The sequence below is a fragment of the Paramormyrops kingsleyae genome, chromosome 19 (genome assembly GCF_048594095.1).
Source record: "Paramormyrops kingsleyae isolate MSU_618 chromosome 19, PKINGS_0.4, whole genome shotgun sequence".
Classification (NCBI taxonomy): domain Eukaryota; kingdom Metazoa; phylum Chordata; class Actinopteri; order Osteoglossiformes; family Mormyridae; genus Paramormyrops; species Paramormyrops kingsleyae.
Window position 1 is genome coordinate 8,074,101 of NC_132815.1, and position 25,165 is coordinate 8,099,265.

Genomic DNA, 25,165 nt, shown 5'->3' on the forward strand with positions numbered 1-25,165 from the left:
GATCGAAGTGGAAGGGAAAAAAAAGAATGCATTTGTACCCCTCTAAAAAACTTTATGGGAAGAAAAACTGCAGAGAATGCAACTTTCCTTAGTCTATAGGGATCCTGGGGGCGTCAGACCGTCTCCTGCAGCAGTACAGGTATTTCTGGCAGGGATGGTGCGTGGTCCAATTAGGGCGAGGCATATCAAAATTAATCTGGCAGGACCTGACTAGGAGAAACAGGATTTCTCTGGTCCGAGCACCAGTGTGCTCAGAATTTTTTCCTGTCAAGCGGTAGGTTCTGAAAACCTTCAGAGCTCATTAAATCAGTCCACTTGTCAGTGGCTGGCTGCATGTACAGCGATTCAGGAGCCTTCATATGATACTCTGTAGTGGTACCATGATTTACAAAGCACATAAACCCGACTATAAACGAGATCATAATCTGGGGGCAGGGGTGGTATTCAATGAGCTTTGCCCCATCATGGAGGGGGGAAGGGGTATGCGTTATGGCGTTTGAATCCACCCATTCGGGCAGTGGAGAATGTTGACATTTACTGGTAATCATGATGTCAACTGGTGGTGAAGGTGGGCAGGTACCGGAAAACATCAAAAGATGTAGTGGTTGTCTCCTTCACTCCAGACGTTTCCAATCTGTGATTCCCCAACGGTGGATGAGCTGCCAAACCACATCCAATATTCAGATTCCCTCCCCACCTTTACAAAATGCCTCAAGAACCATCTATTCCTGTGAATGTCTTTAATGTTGCATTTCTCATCACCTAATTGCCTCATTAGCCTTCTGCTCTGATGGAAGTTGACTGTTGCATAGGTCTTGCTCTATACTACTTATGCTTGTACCTGGGCATTCACTGGAAACTCAGCCTAGCTGCGCTTATGCCTAGTCGGCTCCTCGACAGCAAGTATGTTTGTAATGTGCTATTTCCCTCAGCTGTGTGTCGCGTTGCACAAAAGCATCTGCTCAATGAAATATATGTAAATGCAAATGTACTTGGGTTTAATGCGTATGTTGTTAGAGAAAACATGGAGATCCAGGGGCTAGAGGGGCACTGAAACAAACATTGGCTCATTTGCACTTCAGACGAAACTCAGAGGACTGGCCTCCGCAGTACGGGAGCCCGGCGCCCACAGCCTTACCTCCGGATGGTGCGCAGGAGTGCGGCTCGGGCCTCATTGTGGAAGGTGATCACGATGGACGTGGGTGGCAGGTCTGGGCCATAATGGAAGGACGTGCACCTGAGACAACACAGGACCACAAACAAACAGCGTTCAGCCAATCGCGCGTCTCCACTCCGCTCCGCTCGCAGTGTCGCAAATTCAATGCGGTTTCACCTCTCTGCCTATCCTTTATTACACTTTCCCTCCAGAGAACAAAAAAAAGACCTTGTGCCGAGATAGCATTATCCAAACACTGCAGATCGCTAAACATGAGAAAAAAAAAGGGTCTTATAATTGAGAGTGCTGTTGCTATGAGTAACAAGACAAAAGCATCCCATTGTGAACGAACAGCGCAAACATGCAATAGGACATGCAGTGAGAAAAGAAGACTCGTGGTGCAGGGTTATAAATAAGATCAGGAGCAACCCACTTATGTGTCTGACCATAAGAAGTGTGGGAGTTTCATATAGGCATCGATTTGCCACAGAGGTAAGAAACGATGAGATTCCGGAGAGTTCAGATCCGCATTGGAAAGGACAAACAAAGACGCAGCTAGAAATCCTGAGGTCATTCACCTGCTCTGCAGCTTCTTACAAATGTTTGAAGGCCCACAGTCTATGTCTTTGACCGAGTGTAACAATTACCATGGCAATGGATGTGGTGGAGTATTTAAAAAGCAAAGCAAAGTGCAAACATTTAGCGTGCCACAGGGTGACCGCCCATATATGGTTGATTGACAAGTGCTTATTACTTCCCGTGAAACACATTCCTTCAGTTTATTCCTCCTCATATACACTAGAAGGTTGGAATCGTAAATTCACATGACCTCCGACAGAAAGTGGAAGGTTTCCTAATGAAAGGAAGATGGGATGAGCCCTGGGGGCAGTTTCGTTTACAGAGACGCTCCACGCCAACCGGCATGGCAAATAGCCCAGATATGTTTCTAGCGAGGCTCACAGCAGGACTGAGGCAAGTCCTTAAGGTTCTTATAATATTTATTAGCTGCGCTGGAAGAGTTAAAATTTATACTTCCATGTAGTGAGGTGTTTATTGATGTAATCATGGTTAAACATAAAGGTTGTCAGGGCAATGATTGTAGGCCCCACCTGGCCAATTCCTATGATGCTAGGCTAACTGTTAGCTCCATGTCACATGATGCCTCACGTACTAAGCTCTCCTGTATAATGCACCTGCCTGAATATCCTCAACTGGGAGCAGACTTCCACTACTCCCTGTGGTGAGACAAATGAAATTCCCCAGCCTGGAGTTTAAATAGAAATTCCCCGAATCCTGGACTCTGTTTCTTCTATAAAAGCCTTATAGTAAAATGATGGCTGCGAGCTTTTGACTGTACTGAGCTTATGATCATCATGATACATCTGGTAGACCTGACCTTCATCAAAGTATGTCTAAATAACACCCTGATTACACCCATCCATCTTCCAACTGCTTGGTTAGGGTTATGAGGGGGCTTGGTGCATATCCCAGGCAGTATTGGGCTGGAATACACCATGCATGGATTGGCCCTGATTATAACAGTCTGTTTAATCTGTTTCTTTAGAAGAGAACTCAGTAACACTTTACTTAAAGCTGTCACTTATAATCCATTACTAATACCTTCTGATAAAATTAATAAAGCGTTATAGTATTTTCTATTGACAGTCATAAGAAATTATAGTGTTGATTATAATACTTCATAAGTGCCAATGAAGCTCTCATCTATAATGCACTATAGGCACCTTCATAATGCATTATAATGGTCAGTATAAGCATTAAGGATGTATCTATAGTGCATTATAGATGAGAGCTTCATAAGGCAGTCATAGTGCATAATAAACATGGCTATAATGTGTTTTGCCTTTTTCTAAATGTCTATAGCTATATTTTTTAAAGCTTTATGAATGCATTCTAATGTGTTATGAATGTGTTTATAGACTCTTATACTGTAGAAATTCATAGGAAGTGTAAATTAAATTGGTAGTTAGGGACTATGAGGACAAGTGGACATTTAGAATATTTAAGATGACTGATGTTTGAAAAGTTGGTCTAGACCCATCAAAGATTGAGGTGAAGGAGCCCGGGATTAAATCTATGCAGTTCAATAAGCCCTATAGGTTGGGGAAACAAGCTTAATGACAAGCAGACACTCCTGGATGTAGCTGCAGGTCACAGGCTGTCTATGATGGGTAAACTGAGTACCGAAGCAGCAACTTCAGCACATTTAAAGCTAGACAGACTCTCACCAACATGCAGTGGACTCAAGAATGATAAATGGCGTAAGCCACATGGCTAATACGAAGCTCATCAATAAGGAGGGTACAATTCATACTGTCCCTAATTTTATGTGCTAAGAGATCACTCACTTTGTCTAGGTTTCCTATCAAGGCCAGGTAGCTCATTATTGATCACTTTCTGAGTTTTTAGAGCTCCGTTTCAGTACCGCTACATGTTGGAGGGCGAAGGATATTTGTCGCTATTAAGAAATCACCCTTTTCAAGGACTTTGTTAATGTGCAAGTCAAGCATCAAAGCAGTATAACGGTCATTAAGTTTTTATTCCATGCCCGGCAATTATTGACTCAAATGAATGTAACAAGCTGGAGGAGTGTTTTTCGATATCCTTCCTCTTATACGATAGCCTGATACATTCTTCTTTTTAAATTCTTCAAAAAACACAGAGATGTATGTAAAATTAGAATAGCAATAGCACATTACTGTCCTCTGTTGCAATTTAAAGATGTTCTGGTGGTCGACTGGATAGCATGTCTTCCAAATGGATCCCACAGAAAGGCCTACTTGCCATGAAATATTTTTCAGAATCGTTCTGGTTGTGGTATTGATGCTGAAATTCATAGACTGTTGTATGAAGACCAGCACAACCTTTTACAAAACCTAAGATCCTTCTTTTCACATTCAGAGTTAGGTGTGGAGCATACAGCCCATTGCACACCCACCACATGACAGACAACCACAGGGATGAGAACCCAAGTACAGCAGGTGACACCTCAGCAGCACACTACTTCAAATGCAGTGGAACATTGGGAGTTTTTTTTTTCCAGTGGCTGAAGAGCCACCAAACCCCCAAATTTTCCCTGTAAGTTGCAGGGCTGGATGTAGATTAACGTCATATCCAGGACAAAGCAATTACAGGTTAAGGGCCTTGTTCAAGGGCCCAATGGAGCAGGATCACTCCAGGCATTTACGGGATTCAAACCGACAACCTTCCAATTGCTAGCTCAGAACCACCACTCCTAGTTAGGTCACAGTTACACAATGTTTATTACATTTATGGCTATACACATTTTTATTGCCCAGTAAAACAATCCTGCGATCAAGTAGCTCAACCATAGTTCGTAGCTCAACATTTAACCTCTTTCAGTTGCCTAATCTAACTGTAACAGATCTGGCACCTGGAAACTTACCATCTTATATACATATGTTTCATTTACGTACTCAGGTTATAAGGTAAGGTTTCACACTGCAATAAGAAGAGTCTTTGTTGTTATTAATGTTGACCAAGGCAACAATCCTCAAACTGACAAGAATGTGATGCTTTGTAAGTGGTTTCTGAAGCTGAAGTCCATTTCGCTCCCACATCAGCAATTCTGGGAAGAGATATTTCTAAAGGGCTTGAAAATAAAAATAAAACTGAAGAGAGACCACTAGATTAATCCTGTATAAAGAACAGAAGATGAACCATCTGTACTAGAACGAGGAAGAAGACCTTATCATCACTCAGTGTTTACCAGACGTTCCTGGAATTACTGCTGGTTTAGATGTGAATGGTGTAAACCAGACATGCCGCTGTTTTCACGTCTCCTACACAGCTCCACGGATCTGCTCGTGCTATTGGCGAGAGGAGCCAAAGCATCTCACCGCTAAGCAAAAAGTACCCATAGATCACATTTTGTCCCCAGCTGAATGACAGCGTTTTTATGTTCATCCAGAAGTGATTCATCTCTGCTGCCCTAACAGCTGCTAGAATATGCATCCTTCGGCTCTGGGTGCAGCTACTCCAGATTTATCAATAAAATTACAACGAGAGGAGAGAATTGTTGATCTAGAATAAATTACAGTTAAAACCAACTAAAGCAGCCTTCACACGCTGCAAGCAAAGACAAGGGAGTTATACTACATTAAAATATAATTTTCCCACCGTAATTTAGAGCATTTCTTTTTTTTTATCTAGAATTATATTGTACCATCCTGATCTAATTTGTCCTCAGCATTTTTATATTGTGTGATATGGCTCTTCTTTCCTCATATCTTTGCTGTATTCTTCTTCTTTTTTTTTATAAATGATGAATAATAAATCATAATCAATAAAAGATACGCTCCCTTGAAGAAAAGAACTATTGCAGAGTCAAGGCAGAAGCACAAAGTGAGTATCCGTGCCAAACATTTTCCCCCCTGCACATGAATATCGGTAGATTGATGTTTTCTTTGCAAGAGGAGAGTAGCCTTCGGAGACATGGTCTAACTTTGCATGCAGATGGTGCAGAAATTATTCATATCAGCCCATTTGTGTTTGGGAGCAGCGATTAATGGGGGCTTTTTCAGATAGTTTCACATTTGATTTGGAAGTAAACAAGTGTGACAAACATAAGCAAGACATCAGTGGCCTTGGCTGACATTTGGGGCCCCTTTGAGACCCTCCACACCTGCATTATGTTGCACTTAAGGTTCAAGGATCTTATACTATTATTTACTTACATGCAGTCCCTGGCTATAGAGCGTCTGACCTATGGACAACTCCTACTTACAAACAGACTGCCATAAAGCCTATTATATAAAAAAAATCAAGTTAAGTATAATGGTTTGTAATAACAAACACACACAATGCTTTGTGTGGCACTCATGAATACATTGCGTAGCTCAGCGGCTCGTCAGATCGAGGTAGAGTACAGTACTGTATGTAGTCACTTTTGTTATTACTGTATTTTCATTATTATGTACTGTATTATTATTTTTAAGATGTTTTAGTGTATTTGGAAGTATTTCTTAAGTATTTTATATACGTAGAAAGTTAAAATATATGCTATATACTAGGACAAACATCGTCAACTGACTATAAATAAGAACCATATGTACCTGTTCTGAAATTTGACTTAAAGACAGACATTATGGTTCATAACTGCATGTATATGATGAAATTATATGGCTCCCTTAGACTACAGTGCCAAATAAATGTAGCAATATGAAGGGTACATCAAGCTGAAGAGTCTGGGGATTGATCCCAAGAAGTCATACATGCAAAGCAGGTGCTCTGTCAAGCAATATTTTTCCACACTGCTTGACAGAGGACGTGCAGCCGCCCCCTGGAACACCTGCTCGTGTCCGTGGATGGTTTGTGTCAATGATATAAAAATGACACTGATATTAGTGATCTCCCCTTCATTTTTGGATCTCAACCAGTAATCCCAAGGAGTACATCCACGGTTGAAGTGGGGATCAGCTCATTCTTTCTCTTCACCTATTTGGGAAACGTTACCAGGTTGCCCGAGTCCAAGGGAAAGAGTGTTCTGCTTCAGCTGGAATGCAACATTGTCATGGAACATCTGACACATATTCACCACAAAGGCTAATTCAACACGAGGATTCCGGAGAAACATTTGGCACCAGGAGTTCTAAAAACCGACCTCCTCCTCTGAATGGCAACAGTGTTTTCAGTGTGTTTTTACATACCGTGGGCCGGCCTATTACCAGTACAGTTCTCAGCAAGCTGGGAACTAAAAAAAAATGGGAATGGTTCGGTTCGCCAGAATTCCATTTGGGCCTGGCAGAAAGACGCTTCAGGAAGTTGTTGGTGAGCCACATGGTGCCAACGTGTAAGAAAGCCCGTGTTGACGTCTGAGAAGCCCTGCTGGCCCAGGAGCCGACCTCACACTGCCATCGTTCCTGGCACGTATCAAGTTCTGTTCCTTCGGTGCAGACAGACAGCTGGCAGGCAGCAGACGTCCAATCCGCATAACCCCCACTGGAGGGACGGGAGATCGGGTGTACCCGTCATTTGAAATGTAGACAAACCTCGTTACTTAGTGTCTCTGAGAAAGAACACGAGATGAAGCAAGGTGAACAAGGAAGATGAAAGCAACAGCCAGACAAGAGAAGACTTTGTGAGCTGCGGGTTCTGGTGTATCGCTGTCAAGAAGAGAAGAACAGCAGCCATTAGCCAGGGTTTTTAAGTTAAGGACGACGAGATCAGTTATAACTTTGCAGACATTATGTACTTTCCTGTTTTTTTGTTGTACGTTGGGACCCCAGTGTGGATCTGAGCCGATCGTGTCTGATGATCAAACTTGTGTGTTACTTTCAAATATCAGACACACGTTTCAGTTTTATAAGACAGTTTGAATGCTGAATGGAGACAAAGAGGAAACATGGGCTTGTAACCAAACCTAAGGACAACTAACGATTCAATCAACAGGCAGGATATTCACGCTGCAAGTTTCACCCCATTTAGTGCGAACACTGTTTTCGTCCTCGATCAGCTCTTCCGGATGCTTTACTCATTGATTCGTTTACCTGGCTGTCCGGTCACCCGGCGGCAGCCGAAGGCTCGATGAGAAGCCGCTCGAGCGAGGAGACGCAGCCGGATTCCCAGGCTGACACCATTTCTCTGCGGCTGAATCGCTTTCAGTGTTCTACCAATATGACAGCTGTGACAGTTTCTCAGAGATATAATTCGGGCACAGGCGAAAGGGGACATCGCTTTCCAAAGCCCCCCCCATGCAAAAAAAAAACAAAAAAAACAAAAGCCAAAACAAACAAACCAGAAACACCCCAGGTCAGGGTCTTCATCAATAAACGGAGGGACGAGTACCCATTGCAGCCCCCGGCACTGAGCTTCTGCCGAGATCGGGGAGAATAGTTCTTATCATCCGTATCCCACTTTAATGGTGTTTTAAACATTCATTAAAATTCACAGCTGCACTAGCAAGAGCCGAAATGCTGATTTATTATCAATGACAAGTAGTGAGGGATGCCTTGCCCGGGAGGTGGTGTGTGTGTGTGCGTGCGTGTGTGTGTGTGTGTGCGTGGGGGTGGTTTATGCGCAAATGGATCCATCGGAAACTCGGCGAACGACTGGGAGCGACTCCCCGTGTCGCAGCTCGGGTGACTGACAGCACAACAGCAGCTGATTCAGATACAAATTAATGCTGAATCCCCAGCAGTCTGCGGGTTTCAGAATTGACACATCTGAGGAACGTGAAAATGGGTCACTTGCAGAAGACACTCCTGTGCTTTTTTAAACAATAGTTTATGTCCTAAATTCACAGTTGCATCCAGAGTATCCAAGCTCCCACATTAAAATAAGGCACAGTTTGGAAAATGTGGCATTTTTATGATGTGATGTGCAACATATCCATCACTCTATGCGTATTTCTACATGTTTATTTCCTGCATATTGTCACAGAAGAAAATCTCCCCATATTTTTACAATTTTATAAACCAGTGTCTGTCATAAGTTCAAACTGACTTAGTATTCAAAAGCAAAAGTTGCATTTTATTTTGCACATTTGGAAGTTTGGAAAATCACTGAATAAGTAAAAGGAAGCATTTGCAGGTTACTCTGCAATACTCTGATGTCCATCACATACCTCTCAGCCACTTGCCTTGGTCTAGGTCACAGGAATACTCTGATGTCATAAACGTACCAGAGAGGAAATTGGACTTTTGGATACAGCATCAAACGTGCTACAAAGCAACCTATATATATATATATATATATATATATATATATATATATATATATATATATATATATAAACCTTATCTCTTGAGATGTAGTCACAGTTCCACAACTTTCTCACATCACAGGACCGAAACCAGCACAACATCAGTATGTCTCCTGCATCTAAACCAGTGGTTGCATACTATATATATATATATATTATTTTTTTTTTTTCCATATATTTCCACAGAAAGGCTACTGAATGTTTTCAAGCAAACTTTAAATACAGTGGATAGAGGGTAACGTATTTGAATACAGTTTTATCGTTCACCTGCAATCCAAATATTTAGTGAGCAAACACAATGAACACATTGTTTATACAGTAATAACAGCAGGAAATAAAATTCCAGCACAGACACTGTCAGGTTTTGACTGGCTCGGCAGCTACGCTGAAACCTGCTTCTCTGTGTCTTTCCTGTGTTCAACGCGAGAATTCTTCATGGAATTCTGATCCAGATTCCAGAATTTCCACCGCAATGGGGCAATAGGAAAACTGAGATTAGACGTGACGATGGGCTTGAGGAGTATGTCATGTCAACACGGCTTGCCTGCCGTGCTGGGAAAAAAATATCAGACCATCAGCATCTCCCTGCACTGCCTCTGAGCATATAGTCTTGCACGGACGTCGTGGAATGTTGCACAGCTGTTTAGAGTAAGAGTGGTCAAACTAGCACACTTCATCCAAAAGGCTACTTTTCAAGAAATCACTGAGACTGAGAGCTTCCTTATGCCTTGGCTGAATTTTTTTACGGTCAGTTCCTCTGTTTCCTTCCATTCACATGTTTCTAATCTCACTATTCATTCAAACTTGAACATTAAATCGAAGAACGAACAATGCAGTAACTGGCATGTAAATGAAGGAATACATTTCTGACCGGTAATACCCAGGACACAGGAACAATTTCATGTCTTTAAACCCGACCACTAAATGTCCTTCTTTGGTTTCCTTGATCCATCCTAACTTTATGACCACTTATCCAGGACTGAGCTGCATGAGCCGGGGGCTTATCCCCGGAAGGACAGCGAAAGCCAGCATATCACAGAGTGCACATGTGAGCAAACACAGAGAAAGCACACAAACTCTACACGCAGAGCCAGGGCCGGGACACAGAGCTACACACAAGCCCCCCCGCGGGCTTCCATTTTCCAGACCCATTTAGTTAAAATATACTGAATATTATTTGTCCTACTTTTTTGGTACAACTGCCATTTGCATGGGTGCTCTTAATTTAACATGAAATTCAAATTACTCACAACGCCAAGGCTCAGCCTAAATGATAAATGCAAATGCCTTCTTCATATAAATACCTTTTCTGTCAAATTGTCACAAATGTGCAGTGAAATATACTTACTGTACTACAGAAATCGCTCAAATGATCTGTGTCGGGTGGTAGTGAATAACATGGCGTTTGTTTGTGTGTGTGTGTGTGTGTGTGTGCATGAGACAGAAGCGGAGCTGTTCGGGTTAATTCGCAATTTGCTCGGATTAAAAAAAGCTGAAGCAGGAACAATACATGAAGCTACTCGCATAGTACGTAATATATGAGCCCTTTTTGGGTTCTTCAAGCCTTTAAGGCTGTTCTGCAATTACACTACCAGTCCCTTAACCCTTCCAGTTTATTCTCTAGACAGAACACAAACCAAAATTGACTCAAACCTCTAGATGTAGCAACTGATGCTGCTGATAAAACATAAACCGACGCCCCAAATGTATTACTGGAGTGTTTGATCCCGCTGTGATTTCTCCACAATCAAATGGGTAAGATGCTAAACTAGTACTGATGCTGTGTAGTATGGTTGTGAACATGACAACATACTTTGGAGCTTCTTTCATTTGTTTGGTTCCAAAGTTTTCAAATTGCATTAATAATTGAACACCTTGGTAATCAGTCCTGATTGGGGCCACCTCTTCCCAGCATAAACGTCGCTAATCTTGGCTCTTATAACCTGCACATAGATTCTTGAAGGACATCAAGCCACAAAACAACAGAAACTTTGGGGTAATGGTGAATCTTCTCAGTAGCTGCCGGAATCTCTGCAGGCGTGCGGTGTGGTGTCATGCAGGAGGTCATACAGAAAAATCCATTGATCGTCGAGACTTCCTCACCTCAGCTGAAATGTTTGTGACTACACTGTCAAAAAGACACTGGGCAAAAAAAGGCCGCAGGGATGAATACAATGATCAAAGATACTGCTCCCTGTGGACAACATCAAGAATTCTGGAACAATGTTCTTTGGAAGGTTTTTGGCTGGCTTGGGACTTCATATTTCTGGCAAAACTGTACATATGAATGGTTGGATGGATGGATGGATGGATGGATGCTTGCTAGCCAAATTGAAAACCCCATAATGATCATGAAGTGCAATGGTGGTGAACCAGCCTAAAGGATGCTTTGCAACATTAGGACCTTGGTCACTGACCATCGCTGAAGGAACCATGACTGTTCCTGGGATGCATTTTGTTGTGTTTTTATGTGCTGAGGCACAGCTGGGGCATGGAGCAAGACCAACGATCCGATCCAAAACACACTAACCAGTCTACGTCAGAAGTCCAGCCCTAATTCTGGCCAAGCTGTTACAAAAGCTCCAGTGCTGCCCTTGCTTATAAACCTACAAATGTCACTGAGTCAGAACAGTTCTGGGCTAGCATTTCGGCACTGTGCCGGGGGAGGTCGATCGATAATTACAGGAAGCGTTTAGTCGTAGCCACTGGCGATTAGCACGGCATAACCGGTTATCGAGCATAAGAGGGGAATTACTTTTTCCACACAGGGCATTGAATGTTGCATAAATTTCTTTGGTAAATAAATGACGAGTATACAAATATGCCAAATCTCACATGGAGAAAATACTGCTTCACAGTACTATAATGAGATTACACGTTTCTTTATACTATTTTAAAAAGTCAGGAATAAATTTCTGAAAGCGGATTTCTTTCCGCTATGGTCCTGAGAAATATCTCTAAGCAATAACCCTTAAAAATGTGATACTCTGTACCTACTGTAAATACAGTTTTATTAATTTCACATGCAGTTTATCACATAGCCGCCTAAGCCTGGGACAGGAGAGACAATACATCTCTGTTTTTAAAGAAACTGGATAAAGGACCTCAATCAACGAACATGAGGAAGGAGCTCTGTTGTTTCTCAGGCACCTGACTCCCCAATCTGATCTTATGAGTAAATGCAGTAGACTTACAACATGTACAGATAAAGTATACATCATTTACCTTACTGCCAGGAGCTCCAGCCTCACATGCAAGGTGTGGGAGATTTCTCGCCAAATAAAGCACATCTGCAGGGCCTGCGATTGTCACGCAATTATCATTAGAGAAACAATTTCGAATCCATTTTATTTATAGGTTTATTTGCTTATTTGCCTGGAATATTAATGGCATATATTTTGAACTTTCATTCTAGTCAGGCAGCACAGTCGGACACCCCTGGGCTTGCCAGTAACATTAGGTTTATAGGGAAATGTGGTGCACGCTCATATTTTAAACTTAAGAACAGCGTGTTTTGGGATACAAGAGTCATTTCAGCCCTGGCAGAAGCACCCACGGTTTCCAGAAGGATCCAGTCAATATCACTTATTGCGGAACCAATGCATGAAGATAACGCTCCTGTGTTGTGCACCCTGCGATGGACTGACATCCCTTATAGGGTATTCCCAGCCTTGTGCCCTGCGATGGACTGACATCCCTAATAGGGTATTCCCAGCCTTGTGCCCTATGCTTTTTGGGACAGTCTGTCATCCTGTAATGGAAAAGCATTTATGGAAGAGGGATGGATGAATTGATGGATGGATGAAAGAATATATACATGAATGGATGAATGGACTGCTGATGCTACTGTACTGATGTGTACGTAACGAATGACATTTAGCCACAATCTCTATCTATCTGTCTGCATTATGTGTAACTGTCTTTGTCTTCTTTTACACTAGATGTTTGTCTGTCAGCACGTTATGTACTTTTCTGCTGTATACACCAGAATTTCCCCCTGGGATCGATGAAGTTCCTCTTATCTTATCTTGTCTGGCCGTTGTCGATAAAGATGTCAGCAAAAATGAGTAGAACGTGACGTGCTAGAAGGAAAATGACAGAAATTAGGTATGAAAGCACAGATGCCACAGCTAACGAATCTTCAGTGCCACGCGACGCTCGCATGCACAAAAAAACTGAATGCCGCAACCCCGGAAACAGTCCCGGCTGTTCTGTCGCGTCGCAGCCCGGGCGCTACTTACGCCACAAACCGCGCGACATGGTGCCATTTCCCAGCGGCCTATTTTAGACATACGGGCCGCTGCAATAAGTCCTGCACGGTGTGTAATTAGGGCCTCCGCTGGACGGAGCGTCTGTGTAAAGAGCGAGCATATGGCCGGGGGATTTCTGCGAGGTACCGTGGTACTGCAGGCCGTCCCCTGCAGCGTAAAAAGTGCATTTCTGGGAAACCGCTCCATAAAATAATGAGATATATAGCCGCCCGTTGGCATCCGTCTCTCTTAAAAGGTTTTCACTCCTCGCTCCTAGCCGCGTCTCGCCGCACCACGTTGTGTTTGCGCGGAGCTGTGCGCGGAACAATAGATCAGCCGCTGCAACTGCAGTAGTTATTAAAATTAGACCTGCGCTAGGAAAAAAACTGTTTATCTGCCGGACACAGACCCAGATAACAGAATCAATAGGAGTCTGAGTCTATCTAAGTGACTATAAAGAGTGCTGAGAATTTAGTGCTCACGTACGTTATCCTCTAATAAATCTGTGTTTATTTAATATCCTGTCTCTTCTCCTCCCTTTCAGGTCAGTCAGTCCTTGTTACTCATTATGAGCAGAGTGTTTTTAAATCTGGCTGCACGGATCGCATTTGTAATTCACTCATAACTTGAGGACGTGCGGTTCTGGGCCGGCTGGTTTTGAGCACAAAGCACTTACAACCAGATTTTTTTTTCTTGTTTTATTTGGGGTGGGGGCACTGCTTAATAGGGCTACCAAAGGTGGACTCAGAGGAGAAAACAGTTTATTCCCTGGCTTTATAATGGGTGAAATTGTCCCCCTGTTTCTCTGGAAGGCAGACTGAATCGAACGAGCACAATAGTCCAGTGGGAGCAGCCCTGAAGGATAATGGGCTGTAACGTGGGTCGGCCTCTTCCTGGCCCGTCACGCCGTTTTTCCGCATGGCTACAGCGGATCTCTCTCTGCTTGTTTGCTTAGAGAGCAGCGAGGGGATTGGGCACCGCGAAGGGCAGGCGGTCGGGAACAATGGCCGCACCCCCCCATCTGCCACTGGGCTTTCGACACCCTCGGCCGTTAAAATAAGCCGCCCGATTGTGCACTCGTACGAAAACCAGCGGAGCATCCAGTGTTGTTCAATTGCATTAGGCTGGAACCCTCCGATTTAAACCCAGAGCTGCTCTCAGCACAGGAAACACGCAACATTACTGTTTGTCAGGGATTTTTTTTATTTTTTTTTAACAAACAGGCCCTGGGCCACTGAGAAAAACAACCTGAAGGCATTGACTTTGCTACAAACCACCTTATCCTGCAATAAATCCCAAACGGGATGAGAACACTGTTACCAGCACAGGGTATCAGCATGCATTTACAACCAAAATGACTGCAGTGGCAAATATATCTCTTTCCTTACATGCTTTTAAACTTTATGGTGTTTGACCCTGAAACACTAATGCAGTGCGAAGAAACACTCGATTGTTACAAGCCCAATTCCTGATTTTTCATCCTCCTTTATGCAGACCTCAGGATAATTGAAATGATTGATTATAGTGGTTTCACTGGAGAGTGCATGCAGATGCCTATATGTAATTAAACAGACCAAGAGATAGGCTAAATAAGCAACACTGTAATCCTCAGGCTGCAGAGAAAATTCATAACTATCTCCTGCTTGGAATTAAATATTTACAACAGAAAGCTGGCTGGTAGAATTTTTGCCATTTCCTGGCTCACTGCGACTCTGTCCTGGATGTGTGCCTTCCGAAGGTGGATGGATGGATGGATGAATGGATGGATGGATGCTCGCCAGCCTCCCTCACACGGATACACACTTGGAGAGACAAACAGCTCCCCCGCAGTGCATGTGCACCCCCGTATTCAGCCTGCCCTCCCAGTTGCAATCCATTAAGGTGAGCGCAGAGCTGCTGCTGTTTTTCATTGGCTGGCCCAATTAGGCAGCCAACCAATAGGAGCACGCTTCCTTCAGCCCCTAATTGGTCCCTTTCACCACTCTGAGAGCTTCCAGGCTTTTGATATATACACTTTGACAAAAATAATTGGCAACCAAATCCGACGCCTAAAATGTTCATTAAAAAGAGGGGGAAAAAAAACACTCAGCACTTAGTGGACGGATGGTCATTAGACATAATTTGCCTTCTGCTGGAAAACAGGTCCTGACAGAGATGAGCATATCTTGCCTCAGCAGCTGCTGAGATCAACATTATATTTTGCACTGGAGTGACTCCAGGACTGAGACAGATGCCTGCTGAGCGATTTTTACTGCCCCTCCCGCCCTCAAAGCTCCTCCCAGGTCCCAGTGTCCGCCCCTCCCGACCCAACAACGAGGGCAAACGGCATTGACATCCCAACGCACCAAATGACCCACTATGATCATTGATTACTTTTTCCCACAACTTTCAAAAATTATAACCGGCTAATCAATTCCTCCTTAGCCTCAACTGCCCATCACCTAGTTAAATCATGACCAAGACAAGATGCACTGCAAAAGTCATACGAACCACAGCTACTGTAGGTGTTTATGGCAGTAATGGAACTGAAGAATTAGTTCACAACAGGGCGACACGGGTGAGCGAGACCGCAAGTGCTTGCCTAAAAGCTTCCTTCCATATTTGACCCCGATCTTAACATTATTGATGTAACGTACTGCAAACCAGCGAAGTTTTATTTGCTAAAGCCTTCTGTCGTTAAGCGGACTACATTAATTGACCTTTAATGGTCCCTGGGGGCAAAAGAAGCCAATTTTCCAGACTGCATAACAAGCAGATAATCTCTCACAATGCAAGTGTGCTAGCTTTTTTGTTTTTGTATATTATTATCACTATAGCTTAGTAAACACATCATTAACACAGCATGTTACCTCAAGATTTTGGATACTAAAGCAAGTCAAGGGTACAATCAGTTAAACTTTCAGTGCCATGTTTGTTGACTCAAACCCAAACCGATCCTTGCACCAATGTTCACACATTTTCTTTTGGGCAAAAAGATTCCAGTTAAGATGCCTTCCGCAGAGCTTTGGAGACGCAATACTGTTTTGCTGCGAGGTTTTGAGAATTCCCAGAGAGAGAGTTGCCATCTCGCGGGCAGCTGTCAAGAAAACACCCTCCAAAAGGGAAAAAGAAAGCTCAGTTTTTAGGGAAGGTTGCCAGAGCTTCCATCAAAGGTAGCCCAAGGTAAAACCACAATGGATCTCCTGGCAAGGTGGACTTCTGCTGGTAGACCACAGATGACTGGCCACCCATTGCTGACTCTCTGCACAAGAACCTTTTTACGCCCATCGATCACAAAAAGGCAAAGAAACAGACTGAATCCCCAGACTTTCAAACGACTTGATTTCAACGGCCTACCAAACACAGGGTGGACTGTAATTGATATGTACCACTGAGCAACTGATATCCACCTGTCTTTCGAATATATAAAAGACTGTGTCATTCAGCATAATGGTTTCCAATCACTAAACAACATCCATCGATTGTGGGGGGGAGTGGATATTGACTCACAACGTCAGAATTTCACTAAAGCCATGTAGGCTATTTGGATGCCATTAACGTCAACTCACTCATAAGTTACAGCATAATTGGGACACAATACAGTTTCTAGAATAAATGGCTCAATTTACTACCCTATTCCTCAAAGGGGAAAAAAAATTCACGTCCATAAGAATGCAGAGATTTATAACAACTCTCGCCTTTTAAAAATCACGGCAACGTTATTCTTTTAGCAACTGAGGCTATAAGCGATTATTCCGGAACCTGTGCTTGACTTGAATGATTATGGAGGGGATTAAAAATGAGAACGGCCCGTCAGCAATTAATCCTACATCGGTTTATTGATGTTGCCGACACAGACGTGGCGCTAACAGGCATTTAAATGAAGCTGAAAATGTCACCATCGGTGGCTTAGAGCCGATTCCCTGTCCTGCTGGTCTCCAGCGCGAGCTGCCTGTCACTCCTGCACAACATTTCACAAATTAAGCACGAAGCAGTAGATGAATCAAGCCGGATGAGTATATACGCTCCTAGCATCATACTTTTACTCTCACTGGCTCAGTGGCTGCCCATCTCCAGAGGTGAAATGAAATAAAATGAAGCTTTATTTGCCATTTGCACAAGCACGAGAACAGGTACATTGGGAAGCGCTGTCAGCTGAGAGTTCGATTCCCATGCCTAGCTCCTGTCTGTGAGAGCCTGGCCTGTTCTGCCCGTGCTGACTTCACTATCAATTCCAAAATATAAATCCTCAGTTTCAGTGCATGCAGCTGAGGTTTTAAAATATGAAAAGCTATAACCATTTTCAAAGTCGTTCAACCCACGCGCTCAGTGACTCTTCCACTGAAGAGGTAGAAGTCCATTTGAGATGGACTCGAACTATATTCCCGGTCGTTTTCATGACTCCCATCTTCCTTTTTTTTCCTGTCAATGTGTAATCGACAGAATTACCACGTGATGGTAGAGTAACTCTACTGTTAAACCCAAGTGGTTCATTACCTTTTTGCTGTGTTAACATGCATCAATTGTATGACAGTTAAACAGCAGCTAATCTGGGTAGCAGGACTACTTCTCCAGCGCTTATTTGATGAAGGTGAACGGATATATAACCATATACGTTTGGAAAAATACATAGAGGTACAGCTGTGACGTTACTATGGATACGTGGGTGAGAGCCCTACGTACTCCAGCAGTCCATCATCTACCTGATTACAGGTGTGATGGGAGGGGCTGTGTCAATTTCCTGTGCAGCGGTCACATGGTAGGAGAACTCCCAGGACAGTGTCATAACCTCTCACAGGGCACACGTACACTATTGGCAATTTTGAAATGGCAATTTCCCTGCATGCAATAGTGCAATAGTGGGGGAACATGGAAACCCCACACACACACTGAGAAGGGGCAGGATTCGAACCTTCGACCACGGAGGTATGAGGCGGCGGCGAAGAGGCAGGGGGGGTGGAGGGGTATCCCCTAGGTCCATCGTCCAGGCCCATCCCCCGAACCGACCCGCAAGTTTTACCAAGTGCCCCTTTTGATAACAAATGAGAACGTCCCCCCCTCTAGGGATCGGCAAGTCTTATCTACATTATGGATATGTTTTTGAAGTCATCAAAGTGCAACTATGGTAGAGTTTCGATATCACAGAACTAAGACGCCAAAAAATCTGAAGAAACTGCACAGCAGCATAGCAAATGCGGATATATTGAAATCCACGGCTTGTACTCCTGCTTCAAGACTCCTCGAGGCGTCACCCATGTTAAATCGCCGATCTTGTGCATGTCTTCTCCTGTAATCATAGATAGAAACAGTCGGGGATGAAAACCACGCACGCTGAGAAAACAAGGAACGAAAGACGAGCGCATGACTTGCCGACAAGACAGGATGGAGAAGCTTCGAGACCGTTCAGGAGTAAAGTGCACCGTCACAAACTAGACTACGTTTTCAATGACTGGAAAGCATGTACACACCGCAAAAAAGCACAAACCCTCAAACTTAGGAAACAGCAGAGGTATCAATAAGGGAACAATAACGCATGAATGACCAGTAGGAATCCAGTGTTCAGAAAGGTGGGATCCAGCATTTAGTGAGTCTATCTCCCCCGGGGGTCCAAGATGTTCATGCTTCAAAACTATTAAAAGGTTTTAAAATAATTAAATGTTTCATAAATTTAGAAAATTTTATAAGAGAAAAAAAAATAAAGTTATTATAAATTACAAAATGTATGTATAATGTGTAAGACAGCATTATAAAATTAGCAAAATATGGCTGTAGACTGTATAACTAAAATTATAATCGAAAAAATTCCACAGCATTAATTCAACATTCATAAATAGAAACCCCTGTGGGTCTTGGCCCTGATTTCATTCCATATAAACTGACCACAGTGGCTGACATATTTTTGCCCTGTACGGCTGCGGCACATGGTCAGGCCGGTGGGGGGGGGGGGCACACTTCAGATACTTGCGAAAGTCTAATTTTGCATGAGATTTAACACTCTAGCAGTTAACCTGCAGTGTCGGCATTTGTTACCCCCCCCCCCCCCCCGGAATGAACACTGGCCTTGAAGGCACGGAGAGGAATGCACAAAGCCAAGCACTGGAGACCATGACGGATTTGTCTTACTCGTGCTAACGCTATTCTGTCTTTACCTCCATATTTGTTTCAGTACTAGCCTTCGAAATATCAGTGCTAGCTTGTTAGCAGCTGGTAAAATGTTGCTAAATAAGATTCCATCAGGGAAGTAGATATCCAAACTGATAAATAACAACTGTCCTCTAAATATAAAGATCTTCTATCTTTCTTCCAACCACTTAGAGAGTACGGCGTCGGCCGAGCCTTGACAAGCAGGGAAGGGACACCTTGGCCCATAACAGGGTGATGACCAGCTATAATAATATATAATTATATAAACATTTCATGTGCATGTCATGGTTAATTCAGGTTTAGCTTCATAAACTGACATGAATCCTAAATAGTGCACATTTTTTAAATTAATTGAGTTATGCACAGAGAGAATTGGGCCATCGAGTTCACTTTTTTTTCTCAAAAGTTCCCAAACATGAAAGGCGGACTGAAATAATGAATGCTCCGATTCCTTTTTACGCTCCCAAAACTGAGATAAACTGGTGGAGTGCACAATTATTCACAGTGATTTAATCTTCTGAGGACTGGGTGTGATGGTTTTCCACTCGGTAAGAAAACACACCCGTAAAGAAGGTCAGTCCTGCAGAAGACCCCGTCCCTGAGGACAACGCCCATGACAGCAGCCAATCACAGGCTCCGTCCCTGAGGACAACGCCCATGACAGCAGCCAATCACATGCCCCGTCCCTGAGGACAACGCCCATGACAGCAGCCAATCACAGTACACTAAAAGCCAGGCCCCCCAATGTGAATATCTGGCTATTCATATAGGTAGAGGGAGCCTCACCAAAATAGGTGATTCAGGTGCTGTCTCCATTGGGTTCCAGTGTCATGTGCTTCCTCATATGACCTCCAGTAAAACCTTTTTATTGGTCATTAAATGGTATTATGAGCACTGTCTCTTATACTGAATCACCTTCATAACATTATACATTTTTATATCTGGGTATGATGGGGGTGCCCGTTCTGGGGACTTGAAAAAAAATCCTGTTGCCCGCAAGTTTCTCACATGACCCTGTAAGGTGTCGCATGAGAAGACAAACGGAGACGATTAAATGAAAGAAAACAGGCATAATATGTATAATAACGTAATTGGAGCTTTTCATTTAAATAAGAAAAATGGTTCACTACTTCACATACAAAACTTCAGGTCATCAAACAATAAGCACCGTTTCATGTTCTCCCACAAACCCCGCTGGTAAAAGGGGCACCGTCACCTATTGGCCCGTCACAAGCCGCGGAGCCAATGGCGGAAGACGAGGCAGGACGGCCGAAGCAGCACGAACAGCAGCGATCCAACTATGGCAGGTATTAGGATGGCTCCCCACCGCTGAGCCGTCAGTACCCACACCGTCTGCCTCACTGGCAACCCAGACTGATTACAGTGACTGAGAGGTGCTTGACGGAGAGACGGAGACTGAGCTCTAACACACTTAAAACACCCACAGCGGGAATGCACATGTGGACTGGTCAGAGACAGGTCCAAACTCATGGCCACCCTGCCTATTATAGCCCAGAAATGTCACTTTCTGGTGGAAATAAACCGGCAGGGGGGGGGGGGGGGGTGGATAACCGCCCACTGCCAAAAAATGCCGACGTGGAATGTTTCTGTTTTGATGCCTCGGTGAGCATAGCGCTGCTTCTCTGGCCCGGGGCGTCGGCTGAATATGGCGTCGCCGTGGGAGGGGCCTCCAGCGGAGCATTGGTAGATGGGACAAGAGAATGGGGACAAGTCGCGGCGGCGCTTATCGCGTAGGACGCTTCAGAGCAACGGCGGGAACGGATTCAGCGTATCTTACTCATGCCAGTGCCCCATGGGCAGCAGGTGTGTGAGCGGGAGGGAGCTGCAGTGAGTCACCGTGACAGAGAGCTTTGCGAGAGGCCAGGGCAGGGGTGGGGTTTTGTTTCTCCGATTTGGATGGTCTGTCAACGGACCCGATGGGAGATGCGTGTGCAGGCAGGAAACCAGGGCGCTCTCCAGACCGCGGTGAACGCTAAATTCAAGAACCCCAAAAGATCCTCAGAAGAACATTAAAAATGGTAAAAGAGCCTGGAAAGAACCTCAAAAGCATACCACGCTTCACACAATGTCAGCAGGTTCTCAGAGAGACAGACAGTTTGTTTGGAGCATGTTATAAAGACGAAAACTCTTGCCTGTGCTATGCTAGTGGAGAGAGCAAGAAAAGGAGTCGCTACACAGCAAATGGATGTGATTTTAGGAATTTCACAAGGCCTGGGGTTATTTCTTGTCAGTCTATAAAAAGGGACTGAAAGCCAAAGATGCAGGAATGCGAATGGTTATTATTGGTTCCAGCTAGTGATATAGTAGCCTGTACAGCGTTAGACAATATGGATGTTCATATGTACACATTTGGCTACTGTACCAGAAAAGAAAATAAAGGAAAGGCTTTATTCAGTCCTTTCCCATTCCTGACAGCACAAAGGTCTGGCTCACAGGGACAGTAAAATGCTTATTTTATATAATGTTATTGAATGACTGTCACTGCTGAGAGACCAGGAGCCTGACAAACAGGTCTGCAGTCTGCACATTCATTTGTAGCCTGTGGCAGGGGGGGTGCCGGGTTACACAAGGGTGGGCCATATTAAGCGCATGACGACACACCTGTAATTGGAGAGACCCCCTTCGTGCCCTAATGATTTTTTTCTCTTTTGCTGCACAAGGCAAGGTCTTTTCTTCCAAGTCAATACTCCCCCCCAGCAGCATCGCTAACACAAGTAGCTACGGCCTTCATAGCGAGTGTCAAAGACATGCAACGCCAGCCACACAACTCAGCATCTCTCCATACCGGAGTAAATGGCCTGACTTACCTTATGTTCTCGACTACCTAGACAAACTGTTGAGTTTACATATGCTCACATAGCTTGCGATAACTCCCTGGAGTTTAAACTTTCCCGGTATAGCAGCACATGGATACTAAGTGATATTGTTATTTTTGGAACAATTCTGGATGGTGAAAAGGTACCGAGAAGGGTCATCCAGAATGGGAAGAGGGAATGTGCAACTGGCAGGCGGATTGGTTGCGGGCACTGAGCAGATCAATGGTGGTGAAGTCATCAGATCACCATTTACCACTCAAACTGCACCCCGTAAGATCTTCATGTCTGCCAATGAGCTGTGTGGGTAATGACTGAAACGAAAAGTCTGCAAGTACAAGTAGCTGAAATGAGGTTTCTCCACGGGGTGTCCTGGGTTACTCTCAGTGGCAGGGAGAGGAGTTTGTAAATCCAGAGGGACTTTAAAACAGAGTAACTGCTCCTTTACAGAGAGGCATATGTTGAGGTGCTCCATGCATCTCATAAGAATTCCAACCATGTTCGCTGTTCCGGCTGCGTCCCACAGAACAGAGGACCCTCGGGAGACCCAGGACATGGTGGAGGAATTATGTCTCCCAGTTGGCGTGGGAACATCTGGAGAACGTTAAGAAAAACCTCAGGGCCTAGAGAAGAAAGGTGTAGTCTGACCTGCTTGGCACGCTGTCCCCACCACCCTCACCATGAAAAGTGACGCATCGATAATAGTGACGATGAAAAATAGGGAAAAACGTGGAAAGATCGACAGAATCGATGACAGGAACATATGGGGACCGTGAAACCGGTGAGAAGCTCTCCTCTTCGAACTTCACGTCGAGCAAGCAGCTCATTCCGCACATTTATTATTACTCTAATCTGCAGAGTAGGAAAAATAACACGCCTCACAATAGTTATAGTTAGAACTTCAATTGTTTGATGTGACAATCTGAGGGAAACAGCTAAAAATGCGGGAGCATGGGAAGCTGAAGCGTGAATCCCACTATATGTGACAACGTGTTTTATGTGACATAGCTTCCCTGTTAGCGAGCTATAACCACGGGACGCCAATGTTTCATAGTCGAGCACCTCCACGCCTTTCATCCGCACCCTATTCCATTATCCCAGGCTATTTGCATGAATTATTTCATTAGGGATCTGTGGAGAACCGCTGAATGGGCCGGCCCCCCACCTCCCCCCACAAACCTAATATCTGCCTGCCTTTTGACAGCCCAATTACATCTCGTTCATGTCACTGGACCTTCTGTTCACGTTCCCTATTCAGGACCGCTCCTTCACGCTCGGCGGGCTGACGGCTGTGTCATAAAGCGCGCTCCGCTGATCCAACTCGCTGCCTCGGGGATAGCCGGGGCTCAGCTATTTCGGTGTGGGGGGGGGGTGTTTGGCCCCATCAGCTTTCACTAGGAAATTGTGGCGAAGGGGGCTGTGGGCTTTACTTCCTCAAAGTTTGGGCTGGAGGTAGAGGGGGGTTACTGCCTCACTGTGCATAACGAACCAAGACATGTAGTCACGGCTGATCAATCCCATAGCTGACATAGGCAACCGCCTAGGGTGCCAACTTCAGAGGGCGGTGCGGACATGCCGGCCAATTTCACTTTGCCTTAGACGGGGGGCGTCAGCGGTCACACTTGCCTAGAGCTCCACATGGGCTACGACCAATACTGCCTGCAGTGTTAGCAACAGCTTCTTTAATTAGCTCACGGCTTATTGCTAATTGTCCAACATTTAATATTAATACATTTACCTGACGCTTTGTCCAATGTGGATAACCAGTTGAGATAAGGGTTACAATTTATGTGTGTTTCCTGGGATTTGAGCTGACAACCATCACGTTGTTAGCACAAGTGAAGATATGACCTTCTCTTGATTAACCAGTTAACATTGTTTTGCTTGGATCCTATTGGTTAACTACATCCTCATGATCCATATATGGCGTACCATTGCTTGAGATGACTTTGATCTACTTCCAGTCCTCCATCCAGATGGGAAGACGGTACATGCAGCACATCAATTTGAAAGTAGAGGGAGCCGGGCGAGGTAATCAACACCCCAGGTGTAATGACTTCAGTGCACGTTTTCTATCAAAGATGAAACTGAAAAATGAGCCACCTTAAAAAGAATGCAATGCCATTCGATCCCCTTTTAATCATGCTGACAGAGTCAGGCACCGGAACGTTGCTTCACTGGGATGACTGTGAATGATTCATATGTGATGTTATATGCAGCAGAATTCAGGCATTTCAAAGAATGGAGAAAAAAAGCCAGATATGGAGGTTGTGTGGGGACTGGGTATTTCTTCATTTTATTTTTTTAAGTGAGCTGTTTCTTGATTGCACGAGCTGTATGGCGTAAAATCCGCATGCATTCAGCTCCTGTATGGCTATAAGGAACCCTACGCGTCCCCCCTAAGTTTAATTAGCTTCAAGACATTGTTTTCTGCACGATTGCTATTTCTCAGTAGCATCATAAAAGCCAAAAAGCAGACGGGAGAATTGAAGATGCCTGAAGTCAAATCCTTGCTTAAGAGGAAACCACGTTGCTTATAACAAAGTTATATAAACTGCTTCAACTCACAGGCTAAATCTGTGACAGTCAGGCCTGACAAACATTTGGACAAAATATGCTGGTAGTGAGCACATCAATGCACTTCCCAGTCATTTTAATCTGACAGTGTTTTGCATTCATTTGTTTTTTCGTTTGTTTTACTATTTGAATTGCATGAGGCTCACCGAGCCTCACATTGAACATGTTCTCAGCTAAAAACGAAGCATTATTGGTTTTTGTTTACAGAGGGCACGCTAGCAGCGAGAATTCTGAACTGGCTGAGCGTCAAGATAAATATTACAGAAAAAGAGTCCTTGGCAACCAGCTCTGCGATGTTTCCAGGCTTGCTGATTAGGCACAACAGGGGTGACTCTTCGTTTTACGGCAAACGTGAATTTTTAAACAAAGACGACATGCCAAGAACGTCTTATTAATCTCTTCTTGATGACATATAGAAATATCTAAGCATGAATCCTGTTAGACGTGCGCTGGGTCCGAAAACAGCAATCATCTACTCATCACT

General features: G+C 44.1%; 1 protein-coding gene across 2 annotated transcripts in view; it reads right to left on the minus strand.

Annotated features, from left to right (window-relative positions):
- Positions 1-25,165, minus strand: part of galnt14 (UDP-N-acetyl-alpha-D-galactosamine:polypeptide N-acetylgalactosaminyltransferase 14 (GalNAc-T14)) — a 71,296-nt gene that overhangs the window by 26,040 nt on the left and 20,091 nt on the right. For both annotated transcript variants that reach the window (XM_023840932.2, XM_023840933.2), the window contains exon 3: positions 1,139-1,237. In XM_023840932.2, coding sequence (XP_023696700.1) covers positions 1,139-1,237 — 99 coding nt within the window. The remainder of the gene's footprint in view (positions 1-1,138; positions 1,238-25,165) is intronic.